General features: G+C 39.8%; 1 protein-coding gene across 10 annotated transcripts in view; it reads right to left on the bottom strand.

The window, feature by feature from the left end:
- The window catches only part of SLC26A5 (solute carrier family 26 member 5), a 36,368-nt gene that overhangs the window by 9,357 nt on the left and 11,804 nt on the right, over positions 1-15,207 (bottom strand). For 7 of the 10 annotated variants that reach the window (XR_003533597.1, XM_027679387.1, XM_027679393.1 and 4 more), the window contains 10 exons: positions 12,128-12,345; positions 10,434-10,573; positions 7,109-7,219; positions 6,401-6,564; positions 5,724-5,888; positions 4,146-4,298; positions 2,846-2,928; positions 2,604-2,751; positions 765-878; positions 386-463 (listed from right to left, as the gene is read on the bottom strand). Coding sequence is in view for 9 of the 10 variants with exons in the window: in XM_027679387.1 (XP_027535188.1) it covers positions 386-463; positions 765-878; positions 2,604-2,751; positions 2,846-2,928; positions 4,146-4,298; positions 5,724-5,888; positions 6,401-6,564; positions 7,109-7,219; positions 10,434-10,573; positions 12,128-12,282 (1,311 nt within the window). In the remaining variant the exon portion in view is untranslated. Of the gene's footprint in view, positions 1-385; positions 464-764; positions 879-2,603; positions 2,752-2,845; positions 2,929-4,145; positions 4,299-5,723; positions 5,889-6,400; positions 6,565-7,108; positions 7,220-10,433; positions 10,574-12,127; positions 12,346-12,610; positions 13,918-15,207 lie in introns of those variants that run through there. The other 3 variants (XM_027679390.1, XM_027679392.1, XM_027679391.1) reach the window with 2 other exon arrangements.

Raw genomic sequence — 15,207 nt, 5'->3', positions numbered from 1 at the left:
AAAGACATGTAGACGTGGCACTTGGGGACATGATTCAGTGGTGGACTTGGCAGTTCTGGGTTAACAGCTGGACTCAATGATCTTAAAGGTCTTTTCCAACCTAAACAATTTTAAAGGGGAATTGCTTGAAGGTGTTATCTTTATGTTCTAAAGACAGAGCCCAGGGTTTCCAATATTAAAAAAACCAACAAAAAGCATGCTGGATCTTTCAAAACATTATTTATTTCTAGGCTAACTTACAGCGAAAATGCATACAAAATTTACAGGCTCTGGATCACAGGCTAACTATGTTGCTTAATAACCCTCCTAAAATCTCTAATTTAAGCAATACTCATGGGCCTCTGTTCACTGACAATGCAATGCCTAACACGCAAAACACCCTTACCTGTGGAAGAGGTTCAAAGAGGTATCCAACAGCCACAAGTACCAACAGAACCATAATTGAAGAGAGAGCACCTGCAATCTAAACAAAAGAAGCCAAAAATTATTTATAAGTGTCCTTAAGGGGCAATATGACTGATTAGCTATCCCTTGTGCTTTCAATAAAGCTGGTTGTTCAAATGACTTGATTCTCCCTCTCAGTCAACAGATTTTAGCTGTTTCTAGCTTTCTATCTTGGCCAAGTCTGGATTTGAAACAGAGGAAACTATAGTTATTTATTCTGGCCCAGGCAGAGAAATATGGTTATCTAGCTAAGCTTCAGGCTTTTGTTTTGGAGCTCCAGAAAGCAAACTTTGTTTTGCTCAAAATTTGGGTTTACATACCTGAGTTCTTCCACCGGTGCTTTCCTGAACAAGACTCCGAGACATTGAGCAGGTGACTGAAAAGGTTTGGAAAAATGACCCCACAGAATTGCATATTCCCAAGGCAATAAGTTCCTGTGTTAAACAATAGAGCAAAAAAAACCCAGAGGCAGTTACACCTTGCAGCTGTACACAGCTGGAGCTATCCATACATATTAACAACCACATCTTATTTACAGTGCTTTCTAGCAACTTCATTGTTGAGAATAAGCAACCTAATTGTAGCTTATACTTGTGGTTCTCACACATGCAGAAGTTGATGCATGTTAAATCATCTGTTAAATAAAGTCTCTGATGAAATATGGGAGACATTTTCCATCCCTAAATGTTACAGGAATGAATCAGACTGAAAATGAAAATGAATGACAGCATTACTTGGTTTAAGGATTCCTTCAACGTGGGGAGAATTTGAATTTTAACCCTGAATATACATGGAAAATGGTTTCTCATGCAAAAACTATTCTTTGCTTCCCACCCTAAACTATGTGTTTAAAACCACAAGCAGCCTTGCCTATGTTGGATGGTAATCCACTGCTCTACATGAAAAAAATCCCAACATGTGTCCACTGCTTCATCAGGAAGATCCCACATAAGAACTACTACCATGAGTAAGATCAGAGCTCCATCCACCTCAGCACTGTGTTTCTGATGCCTAAGAAACAATTTGCTTGTAACAAAGCCTCCTCAGGCTACTCTGCAACTTGTTATTTGTGACTAGTTTGCGTCACACATTTTCAATAGTTCTCAATGAGTTTCTCTCTTCGCATTCGAAAATCCTTTTTTGATTCATTTAAACCCTTGGCATGCATTGCATACTGTGACAAGGAGTTCTACAGTTTAACACCCAGGAGAAGCAGCATCTGGCACCTCCTGAGGAAAAGATCAAGATGCTTAACTCAGGTCAGTGATGATTACTTTAACATAAATAGAGCAGATTCCATTCATGCAGCCACAGATTTGTCCTCTCCTCTCTTTGGATAACAGAGAACAAGGGCATTAAGGATGAGATGCATCTGATTAGACGTAGAACTCTGCAGGTAAAAGTCATTTAAAGTCCATTTACTCTCAGAGGAAGACAGTAATTTTGAGAAGGGGGAAGAGCTGATCTGTGCTGCGTCAGATGTGTGCTCTAGGAAATGTGTTACAGCATATGAACTCTTTGTCTCCCTTGACACCACAATGGTATTGACCAATACCAATTGCAATATTTATTCTAAATTGCACAAGAAGGACAGAGTAGGTGAGGATACCATTTTAGATTTAGGGAGTCCCTAAATATAGTCCTTGTTACTCAAACCGTGATCAGAACACTGAGTAATGAACAGGGCCAATTGCTGCCCCAGAAAATGACAATTTGCCCATTTGCAATGGGTAGGAATAAGAAGAAACTATAAAACTTCATTGGAATTTCTAAACCCTAGACAATAGTTCTTTGACACATAAGGCTCTGTATTTATCACATGGGAACTCCATGCTTTGCTCTGTTACAGACAGCAGAGAAAATGCATCTGCCCAACAGGACAGTGAAGTCAAGTAATGTCCAACAATTAATATTCATGCACATGTCCAAGTGTAACAGAAGCAATTTTCCCAAAATGAAGCTAAAAGTGAAACAAGTTATTTAAACACAGTCAGAAGAACTTAAAATAATTACTGGCCTTTAAATGTGTAGGCCAAAAGCCTGACCCAATTCCACTATTAAAAAAAAAGAAAACATTTTTGCCAATATCCCACCCTACTTCAACTATGTCACAAAGGTGCTACTGAGAATTCTCAACAAAGCAACCTCACTGCTTTTACCTGATTCCCATCGATGGTGTAACCATGTTTAAGGGCAAAGATCTTGGCCATTGATACAGCCATTGAAAATCCAACTATTGCTATTGCAAGTGCATCCACAAATATTGCTGGGATGAGATGAATCTCGGGAACTGCTGGTGCACGTAACCTTGGAGATGAAATAAATATTTAGAAGTTAATATAATAAAAACTACAGGTAATACAGAAAAGGTATAGTTTTGATAAGAATGTATCATCCCTACCCTTGAGGAATATTCCCAACAACATCAACTTTGTATGACTTATTCAGATTCATTCCAGCTGAAACTCCTGTGCCAATAATGACCTAAAAATCCACAAACACATGTAAACATTGTCTAAAGAGAAGTAAAGCCACCTGAAGAAATATAAAGGTTAGCTGATTATGAGTAATACATACAAGGGATTACATTTATGTGTCAATCAGTTTTTTAAGAGTTAGAGGCTAAAAAAGCAGATAAAAAGGAGGAATCATCACGATTTTCCGTCCATCATGTCCAACTCATCCTGATTTTATAAAGTTTTTTTTGGAAACAGTTAAATGGAACATGCTATGGTATGATCTGAATCACTCAAATTCCCTTTGCCTGAGCCAAGCTCAGGCAGATTAGTGTATTGGAAAAATTAAATGCAAGGACATTCATGCCTGTGTGCACTGCCTTATTTTTATGTGCACAGCCTGCTATCTATAAAGAGAACTGATGCACCAGCAGAGAAAGGAACAGGTCTAATATGACTTTGCTACTGCCTTATTATCAAGCAATACCCTATTACACCACCTCTCTCTTGTCTCACAGCATCCCTTTTCTTTGTGCCTTCAGTTATTCCCTTTCTTGACTCCATTTTGTGCAGGTTGTTTGAGAGCTCTAATTATCCAGGAACTCATTTTTAAATCCAATCCCTTTTAAAGGTGAAAGGTTGTCTGAGACATAGGCTTTATGTGTATTAAGATAGTCTGCTTTATCCATGTATTTTAGAATAGTTGTTTGAAACAGAATCAGTGCTGCAGTCAGTTACCAGTCTCAGAAGCAGGGAAAGGAAGGCAAGTAGTAAGTCCTGCTGGTTCCTGTTGTTCTTTCTACTACTGCATTTCAAAAAGTGAGCAAGCCCTGCAGAACCTCTGAACAGGCATCTGGAAGCACCTCCCTTCAGGAGGGGTTTCTGAGCTCTTGGACTCCACGTGGGAAATGCTTCTCAGAGGTCTGTCTTGTAGAGACTCATTCAGGCGCCCAATCTCCTGGATAGACAGGGTTTTACAACAAACATATATCTACCCATCGCCATAGAGGACTGTGGGTATTTAAACTGCTTTTCAATTCTTCTTTGGGACTTCATGCCTACCATCTGGCCACGCCAGTCCTTAATTTTAGGAGTATCCAAACCTTCGACTGGATCAAGGCTCAAACGAATTATGTTCCACAGAAGTTACTCTCAAGCTCAGTAAGATATGATAGAACATGGGATAGTTTCCACAGCTTTAGAAAAGCTATATCATTTAGCCATAGAAGTTCACAACTGGCTTACCACAATAATCTCCATAGGAATAGGAACCGGGAGCTTCTTCTTAAACCGGTCATTGATTTCCTTGCCAATCAGCAACAGAACAATGCACGTTGATCCAACAATCAAGGCAGCAATATTGGTCATTGTTATATTTGAAAGCACAGCAGCTATGCTCTGCAACACAACAGAAGCATCATAATTATTCCTAAGAAAATATAATCTTCATGGAGATTTGCCACAAATGAGCAAATTACACAGTACTTTTTGTTTTGGTTTTATTCTTCATTTATAACCACAGTGAACCAGTGCCTCACCAAAATCCCCATTGTTCCCACAAGACACAGAAGACCAGAGTATCTCAGTGAGAGAGATGTACTTGAAATCATTTACAATATCAGTCCTCCTCAAAGGGGGTAAAAATTTGGAGAAAAAATTATAAAGGGGGAAAAAGTCTAAATCACGTGTCTTATCCTGAACATTTTCACACATATTTCACATTGCTAGCTACCTGAAAGCAATAAATGCAAACTCCTTTTAATACCTTAAAATATTCTTTGGCAAGTCACATCTACTTAGAGCTACATAAACTGTTCTAAAACAATAAAGCTGCTGATACAACACTGAGGTTACCATAACAATATGATTAAATAACAGTGATCCTGCAACACTGCTGAACTGGCCATTATTCCAAATACATTTAAATTGAAAACACTATTAAAAGGATGTTAGAAAAGAAGGCTTGCTGGTACACCCAAGCTGCTAGAGGGTAAATGATTCCCCATACCAATTACTCCTCCTTCTTCTCCTGCATTAAAACAAACAAATAAACAAACAAATAAATAACCTCTGAAGAGGTCTTTGAAAGAAGATGAACATACTCTTCTTTAGGCAGATGGAAAATTGCAGCAGCTGTCAGGATATTATACATTCAAGATGTCCTGGTAGTATATGCCTTGAAAGTAAATCTTTCCTCCTATTTGTTTGGCAATTAGTATGTCTGGTTCTCAGATAAGTGAACTAAACAGCAAATTTTGGAATTAATCATTAATGCAGACTTGTTTCCAGAAGGTTTGTTATATCTGCACAAATATACCAAAAGATGTCCACAAAGTATTTTCTATAGCCTACACATAGTGGAAATCACTATTGCTCAGCCATCAGTCTGCTCAAAGGCTTAGGTTTTCACAGACATCTCAGATCTTCCCTTTTCTTTCACTCAGGAGTGGAAAGGTTCTGAGAATCATATTTCCTAGCTCTGCAAAACATGCCTGGTCTACAGTGAAGCACTTCAGTAGCACATTTTCCCCCAATGTACAAGAGATTTACTTCAATGAACAATATCTGTTCATATCATAAAACTACATTCAGCAGAATCCTAAAATCTGCCCATCTCAGATCATGCTGATCTATGAAGTCACACTTGAGTTGCACTTTCAGATATTCACATATTGCTATGGCACTTAAAGACTTCACATCCAGTTTTCAATACTGAAGCATTATTCTACTTAGTGGCAATATAATAAAAAAAAACAGGAACAAGCTTAAGTACTAGATCCAGACAAAGTAGAATTTGCATGTTTAGTAAATGTAGATACTCACATATACAACTGAGAGGGGTCCACTATATCTGCTAGTCTTGATGCCAAGGAAATATTTTAATTGAGAAGTAAAGACATGAACTGCAGCTGCAGTAGTAAATCCTCGCACCAGAGGCTCCGTTAGATAGATGGCCACAAATCCAAATCGAAGGAAACCTAAACACAACTAATGTAGAAGAGACGTATTAGCCATGTGACTCCCATGTAGCCTGAACATCAACCCAAATATAGCACACAGGGCACAGGACACCACTTCTTTCCTCAATGCCCAAGCCAGATCAGGCAAACCTGAACTTTTCTAAAGCCACAGTTCAGTATGCAGCCATCAATGCACAGAATCTTCCATGCCACTGGCAGGTGCAATGTGGGAAATGAGTAAACATATGTATTTGTTTATGGACAAACATATGTGCATTTATGGACAGATTAGAGAACATCAGGTTAAGTTTTTCTGATGAGATAGGAAAAAAAGAAAGGGGAGAGGATCCCGTATTTTCCCAGTCCAGCAAGGTGCCAAAGACCTGCCTCCAATGGATCCCTCCCCATTCCTGTTACGAGGCAGCCTGTACTCCACACAGGGCAGTGCAGAAGCACAAGTCTATTGACAGGGGATCCACCATCACCCAGCAGTAGCAGCAGCATCTGAACTTGCCCTTACAGCAAACTGTGAGCATGTACCTGGATAATTCCTGAAAGAAAGGCGAGAGTCACGGCTACCTGCACCCTTTTGATATCCCTAGCATCTGTAACATTAGTAGAATTATAGTCCAGAGAAATCATTTCATCAGGCACTTCTCTCACAGCAACACCACCAACCATCATACTAACCACAGCAAAGGTGCCTGAAATAAGAGGGAGAGGAAAATAATTAGCTAAAATCCTGGCAATTTCTTTTTTCTAAGGAGTGGTTCTTATTAAGAGATGTGTGGAATTAAATTAAAATAGACTTTTCTACCTAAATAATGTCCTTTTTAATCCCCAAATCTGCTCCAGTACTCAGCACCATTAAGCCTAGTTAGATGGTGAATACACACCTCTGCAGTAAGTAAATACCATCGGGTTTTTTTCCATCTCAGTTTCTATTATGCAAATTAAAGATTCATCCTGGCCATACAGACAGTTGACTGCAGCGATGAAATTATAGGTCAGGAGCTCACATTTCTAGATCTAATCTGATAAAAGATGCTCTTGCATTCCTTTCCAATTGGAGCAGATAAATTAACAATAAAAAGTACTGCTTATATTTGACACATTTGAGTTTCTCCTATTTGCTTAAATTTAAATTTATGGAAAATAACTACACTTTCTATTTCTCCAATTTTATTTTTTACAACTTTATTAAACACATACACACACACAGACTTTCAGTTATCCATACAGATATACCTATCGATATGTGCTTGGACGTTCCAAAAAAGGTATATAGAAAAACAGGATAAAATGAAGAATATAGGCCAAATACTGGGGGAACAGCTGCCAGCAAAGCATAGGCTAAACCTAGAAAACAGACACAAACATGTATGTTAAGCAAATAACATAAAGAAACCATCTGAAGCAAAGGGATTTAAGCCTACTATAACTGAACTCAATAGGAAATCTAGTGACTTGTCACAGGTTTAAAAAAACAGGAGGTCTTGCAGGGAATATTCTTTAATGTGCATAACGCTCTAGGGCAGTGCCTAGAAACATGATGGGTTGAGTCAGGAAACCAAAGTCTCTAATTACAGGCACTGCAGGTGTGAGTGTTTGCGTGTACATCTGTGCACCTGGGCACTGACTGTTTCGCCTTTGTGGGAGAAAGTACTTCTTAACAGCCAACAAACAATTTTTGTTGCTTTTGTTTTCATCTGCCAAAGACTGTAATTAGAAACACCCAAATCCCCATAACCAGTGGGATGTGTTTAATTTTCTCCTCTTTTTCTGATCAGACATGATGTTCATGGTAACCTATAACTGATTAAACACTTCCCTCCTCCCTCATCACAGAATGACTGGGATGACATAAGAGTTTGTTTCCACAAAACATACCTCAAAATGTAAAACCATTTCTGACAATCTGTAAGGTCATAGAGTTTATACAGCCTGGTACTCCTGACAAAAATGAAGTCCTTTTTGTCATTAAGCCCTGCCCAGTTCCATGCAGTGGAAGTTCAATCCACACTGTTCCTATTCACAGGGGGGACTGGCAAGCACATCAATGGAACAACAGCTCTAAGGGACACCAGGGAGGGACACTTTCCATGGTGTTCCTGCCTCTGTGTGACTCATGGGACAAGGCTCACAAGCACCATGTGATATGACATGTAACTGTCCCAAGCAGTTCAAGCAAAATCCATAGTTCTACAAGCTTGTGTTAATGAGAATTAAGACACCACAACAGAACAAATGGGCCTCAAGGAGAAAATCGTGTATCCTGCCTTGGCCTGATTCTTCTGCACCTTCACAAATGCAGGCTGGTAAGACCTGAGGAAGTTGTGTGCTCTTACCACACTTAGACAGAATAGTCCAAGTTAGCACCAAAAGGCTCAATGGCCCAGTACAATTACAAAAGAAAGCTAAGGTTCACCCACTATGGGGAGCCAGTGATACCCATAAACACCTCTCCCCATTAATTTAAACTGGGAGACAAAGCATCAGTTTACAACAAAAGAACTAAACTAGGAAGGGATCTTCTATCAAGATCCCTTGTGCAGGGATCCACGTGCTCTTGTTCAGTGTAATAATTCATAGATAGGGCCTTGCTCATGCCCTAATGTAGCAATGGATACATGGAAAAAGTCCTGCCATCTTCCCCAGCCACGTGGTGGGGGGAGGGTGGAAGGGCATACACCTTCAGGTAATGGACTGAAGCGAGGCCTGAAGGATCTCCCCCATCCCAACACATCTACCGTAACCCTAAGCAATGTCTGAGTCCTAGCCAAGAGTTCATATTCCTACTAGATCTGGACTGAGGGTACTATTTATTGTCTTGCAGCAATGAGCTTCTCATTTCTGAAACTCATCCCACGTATGTTCTCTGCCCAAGGGCTACCCCTCATGACAACAGTATCATCACAATAGCCTGTATTGTAGCAGCCTGGCCTTTAACATGATGCTGAACTTGACAGTACAAGTGACCAGATCTGAAAATCAGTGGTTTCAAAACTGGGAGGGTGGGTCCATGTGCAGTTCCTGATATGAATACTCTTTTATTCCTTTTCTTTCATTTGTATTGGCATTTTTAAAGGCTGTAAATGCCAAGGAACTAAAAAAGATATTGACTTGATAAGAGGTCATGGCTTAAACACCGTGGTTACTGTAGTTCTGTCTGGAATAATTCCCAGTATTCTTTGAACTCATGCTTGCTTTAATTACATCCATTCCAGAAAAATAAAAGTTCAACTTTTGTCTTTTTAGAAAGGGAAAGATTAGGAGCAGTTTAAGGGCATGTTTGCAGTCACCAAATGAATAATGTTTACTTTAAAACAGAGTCACAAAATTAAGTATAAAGTTCGCTGCTGACCACTTAAATTTTAGTGTCCTTATCTGGTCATGACCTAAATTCTGTTTCAGTATTCAACTGGCAATGTTTGTGTCTAGTAGATGACAGATTTCCTTGACAGTTAACCAGTTATCAGTTTAAGATAAGTTGATACTTACATGCACGTAAAAAAAATAACATTAATTATAAAGTTTACACAAAACCAGGAAGCTACAGAAATAAATGATCTACACAGACTAAGTTATTTCACTGTTTTACTGAGTTACCACCTATTAAAATCTAGGCTTCTTGGATTTACAGATTAATTTTTCAGACCTTCCTCAACCTACAGTGGAAAAAGCAAGGTGCAAAGGTGAAATAAGTCAACACACAAGTAAACTTATATATGCTTAATTACATCACCCTTAGCATGAGGACTCCTCTGGACAGGGCTCTGCACAAATCAAAGAATTCCCTCTACTCCAAGACCTCCTGGGAAAATCTACTGGGGCTGTGGCAGCTGTTGTGAAGCTGTCACTCCCAGAGCAGTGATGTCACCCCATAATGATATTGCTGTAAAAATGCTGTTGCTTTCTAACCCCCCTGCAGTTCTGAAACTGCTGATAGCATGAGGCTGAACAAAAGATTCCACTGGTCCATGCACCAAGAACAGAATGGTGAACACTGGCTTTCCCTTTGTCTTCCAGAGAAGACACTTTTGATTTATTTCCACCATGTAAATCACTGCCCACTACTACGGTTCCAGCTTCCAGCCTTAAGAGAAAAAGAGGGATGAGTCTTTGAATCCTTGCATGTTCTTCTCTGGTTGAATTTAGTTTGGTTACTTCACAGCAGTTGCTCTCCTGAAACATTCTCTATAGGTCTGTTAGACATTGCTCCCCTCTGTAGGAAATTTGCTACGACTTGCAGGAGGACGAGATCAGTACATAATTGGGTACATTCTGCAAAACTTTAGACACACACAAACTGTGAAAAGTTGTTCTGTCACTGAGAGCTGTGAGTATTGATTAGAGAGGAAGCTTTTTTCAGAGCTTGCTGCATACCACTGACTTGCAGTTTTAAGGGAATCATCACAATGGGCTGGTCTGCAGAATGCCATAGTGGTCTCCACACACACCTGAGATACACATCTTGTTCTCAGGAGCACCTGGTTCAGGAAGCCAAGCACTACCCTAAGAGCACACACAGAAAAAGCAAAGAAGGGATAATTAAATCCAGAGGTACACTCACCTTGAGGAAGCTGCATAACTCCCGTGCTTACACCTGAGATAATGTCTCCTAATAAGTATTCCTTCACTGGGTAACGAGGAAGCCATTTTAAAATTGGTAAGAAACTGTAAAGATGAGACTTGGCTTTCTTAGAAGTACAACTGAAAACACAAAGCAGAAAGAAAGTTAGACACTAGCAGGAGACAAACAGGTTGAAAAAAATTGTCTTTCACCCTTGGCAGGAAAACAGCTTCATTAAAGGCAGGCTCAGGCTCCTGATGACATTTATTTCTGGACAAGCTTAAGCACAAACAACTATACCTCCAGTTAATTTAGCACTTAATCACATGTTGGTGCCGTTCACAAACTTTATGGAACTGGAGAAGAGAATGACAGTCTTGAGAGGCTGCAGGTCAGTGGGAAGTGAAACTGTTCCAGCCCACGCACAATTGAACAGTCACATAACACTTTTTGCTGAGATCATTCCTAGTAAAAATCCCCCAAGGATAACTTGCTTTCTCATAGTGGCTTTCAATCATTAGAGTACTTTGCAGCACTTTCTCCCGTTTACTATTTGCGTGCTTTATACCTGTTTGATTATAACATTTTATATCATTGTGCTTTAAAAAACCCGAATCTATTAATTTAACTAGTACTTGTTACTAAGGCTATTTGAGAACATAACCCTTCCTCACCCGGAAAGGAAAGGCACTGAAGCTGTGGCTCTTAGCAGAGTTAGCAACCTTTTGAAACCCTGACTCGGGACAAATGAATAAAGCCAGGAAACAAATATCTGTATCCAGTACTGCCATGCATCATACTTACTGTGGTAAGTTTAACCTTGGGTAAAAACATAACACTGGATCATACAAATGCTTTTCTGTGTCAGGGAATTGCAAGAGACTTGCAGAGATTTGTTAGCATTTCTAAATTCTCATGGGACTAAATTGCGTACTAAAGAAGCTTGTTGCTACAAGTGAGAGAGGAACTAGAGTCATCCACACTTCTCCACGTTTAAGCAACTGTATCACATGAAGTCATGGGTCAGGAGCATTTTGATCCACATATTTTTTATTCAGGACAGATAAGTTTGAGCAACAAATTGAATAAACTCTGCAAATGAAGCATAGATAAACGTAAAGCTATGAGAACTTAACTAGAGTAAGTTTCACTATTCTCTGGTACAACGGAGCAAGAGAAATACAATTAAAGACATTTCATGTCTAACCAAATGATACTTAAGATTCCAAGGCAGTTAATTGAAAGCTACAGAATGCCTTTAGTAAGTCCTTATTAGACTTATAATTTAGATTTCTACACAGCTGTCAAACATCAATATTCTTCTTCTGTGAAAGGATCATGTGAAGCACAAATTTGGCTGTAAGTATCTCCATGTAAAAAGGACAGATATTTCTCTGGGTCTTATGAATTCATGTCATGTGATTTGACCAATACTTCACATTCCTATGAGGCATATTTTCCCTTTGCACTTTGATGAAGTCAATTCAACTAATGTATCCAACATTTTCTAATATAGTTATACATTAACAATAAAAGTACATATACAACTCCCTCACAGTTTTGCTGAATAATCAAAGTAGAATTAGTGGTTTTATCTTTTAGATTTCTTTGAAGAGATTACCAGCTATGTGCATGCATCAATTAAGAATTAGAGTATTTCTAACCAATAAAATAAAGATAAGACAAAACCCTACCGACAAGAATGTGCAATCTTCTGCTTTAAAGTCTGAGGTGTTCTTTGTCGCCTGTGCAGCTGTCCTTGCAAGAGCTCTTGGTTATATATTGGTCTCTCTACACAATACCTCTGAGTTTGTTCAGGACATGCTTCATGTTCTTGAGCATGTTCCATAGCTGATCTCACACAGCAGGAGTCAAGGAAGAAAAGTTCCACAGTCTTCACTGAAAAACCTGACCGAAGACAAAATTTAAGTTTGGTTGCTTTTTTAACATCAGATTTGGCATTTCCTTTCAAATAATGTATTTTGACAAGCTAGAGACAAGAACTGTGACTAGAGTCTAACTGAATAGTCTGTAACAGCAGTAAGAAAATAAACCACGCTCAGTCTTTAGTATATGGAAGCCATTAATTTATGCTTCTCTTGGGTAAAGAAAGTTTTGCATTAATTACTCTGTAAATAATAGCTGAAACAAAGTTGGAAGTCTGTATTCATGTTTACCTGGATTTTTCTCCTCAGTTTTTAAAGAATACATCACTGTTGGAGGGAGATTATTGCTGAGTTACTTCCTGCTTACTCACACACTGGCACATCCATCTCCAAAAGGCAGAACTCAGATCTTAACACTGAGAAACCCACTTCTTTCTTCCAGATAGTTCAGTTGCTTCCTGCATTCATCAACCTGTTTTTTCCTCAGTTTCAGAGGCTTCTTTTTCCAGACAGCATCGCAAGGATGCACAATTCACTACTTTCAAACAATTATTATCTCAATGGATGTGCCACTTACTGCTGTTCTCAATCCGCACCCATTAAAACAGGAATCAGTAGATGTGCACAATTTTAAAACTAGCCAGAAGGTCTGTAAAGACCTATTGGTCTGTCTGATTCAGTGCCATCAACATCTTAACATATTTAGGAGACACGCTGCTAATTCCTTTGCCCCGTGTTGGCTGCTTCTAGAAATACTGGGCAAGAAACATAACTCCAAATTATGAGGAAAATGACAGGGCTGCTGTATCGTTAAGCAGAGATGCTTGGCTAGTGCTACATTTGATGACAGAACGTGAGTGCAACGGGAAACAGAGCCATAATGGTGAACAAGGCCCTTGGGCTCAAGTCCAGCAAGTCACTTAAGCATGTGTTTGCCTTCAACCAAGGGAGCTCACCCAGGGGTGTTCAGTTTTTAGATGTACATCAATACTTTCCTAGGAAAGGGTTACCATGCAGAAATGAAACAAATTGCTATCTAAACACTCGGACAAAGCTAACCATGATTGGTCCAATGTTCTGATTCAGCAAATACAGTCTGAGCAGCAGCAAAATATCGATATTGCTATCTAAGCCTTCAGCCTGATGAAGGTGCTGGAATTTTCCACTCTTGCTGGTCTTGCTGGTCTCTATCTCCTAGGACAGACACAGTCTAGCATCTCTTCATTTTCCAGTATTATTTAAGCAACATTTTCCCTACACTGTCAGTCATAAAAGGATATTTTTACTAAAATTATATTTTTTTTATTTACACCACAGTCTTTATTGTGTGAAACATCTAAAACTTGTTTTAGATATTGTAAGAACAATATCATATTAAGTACCCCTTTGTACTCCTGAGGCTTCTTTTACATCTTTCCACAGTTTCAGTTCATCAAGGAGCCTGAATGATGTTTTGTGAATTACAGAATCACAGAACCTACAGGGATCAAGTCCATCTCTTAGCCCTACACAGGACCATCCCCAAGAATCACACCATATGCTTCAGGGGATTGTCCAAACATTTCTTCAACTCAGGCTTGGTGCTGTGACCACTTCCATGGGGAGCCTGTTCCAGCATCCACCACCCTCTGAGTGAAGAATCTTTTTCTAATATCCACCCTAAACCTCCCCTGACACAACTTCAAGCCATTCCCTGGGGTTCTGCCACTAGTCACCACAGAGAAGAGATCAGTGTCTGCCCCTCTTCTTCTCCTCAGGAGGAAGTCGTAGATTGTTTTCTTGTGTTAGCAAATTGTAACTTATAGAATTACAATTTTTTTTTCTTCCTACCTGCAGACTTAGATCCAGTCAACAGTAGAATAGGATTGTTTTACCAGCAATTTCCACCTGAACTGCCCCCTGGCTTTTTTCTCACCTCCATATTATCACATTTTCATATTTACAGCAATGCTGTTCACACCAAGATGTATGTTTGGCCACTAACATACACAGCACTTTTCTTCCATGTCAGGGTCTACCTACCCACAAATACCACTTCCTACTTCACATCTTGCCCTGTCACAGACAGTGAGCTATCCATGAATCCCAGTGTATTAGCTTCTGCCCAGTGACGCTGACACTGTAACCACTTTCATGTCTGCTGAAAGGGCAGCACAGCGAGGTGGGGCACAGTCAACCCAGGAACCTTCTGAGGTGCAGTGATGTGCTTCCTGCCACGGGTGATGGAGGACCTGACACGGAGATATGTTCTGCTGGGCATGATACTTATACACAGGGAAGAGCTAGTCAGGAATGTGAAGTCTGGGAGCAGCCTTGTCTGCAGTGACCATGAGATGGTGGAGTTCAGAATCCTAAGAGAAACAACACATGAAGCAGGCTTATAACCCCAGACTTCAGGAGAGCAGAGTTTAGCCTGTTCAGGGACCTGCTTTAGAAGGTCCATGGGATATGGTCCTGAAGAGAAGGCTCCTGGAGGGCTGGTTGATTTTCAAGTATTACATCCTCCAGGCTCAAGAACGGACCATCCCAAGCAACATGAATTCAAGCAAGAATGGTAGGAGGCCTACGTAGATGAACAAGGAGCTCCTGACAAAACTCACAGATGAAAAAGAAGCATATGAGAGGTGGCAGCAAGGACAGATGATGCAGGAAGAATAGAGAGACACTTAAAGCATGCAGGGACAGGGTTAGGAAAGCAAAAATCCACCTGGAACTGAATCTGAAGAAGGATACAAATAGCAACTAGAAGGGCTTCTACAGATATATCAGCAGCTAGAGAAAGTCTACAGAAAATTGGGCCCTCTCCTATAAAGGTGACAAAATACATGGTGAAAGATGAACTTCGCCTCATTCTTTACTGGTAAGGTCAGCCTCTGACAATCCCAGCC

This window comes from Neopelma chrysocephalum, unplaced genomic scaffold, assembly GCF_003984885.1.
Source record: "Neopelma chrysocephalum unplaced genomic scaffold, ASM398488v2 Primary Assembly neopelma1_45, whole genome shotgun sequence".
Lineage (NCBI taxonomy): Eukaryota > Metazoa > Chordata > Aves > Passeriformes > Pipridae > Neopelma > Neopelma chrysocephalum.
Note: the sequence above shows the minus strand (reverse complement) of the source record. Positions and strands in the feature narration are given on the sequence as shown.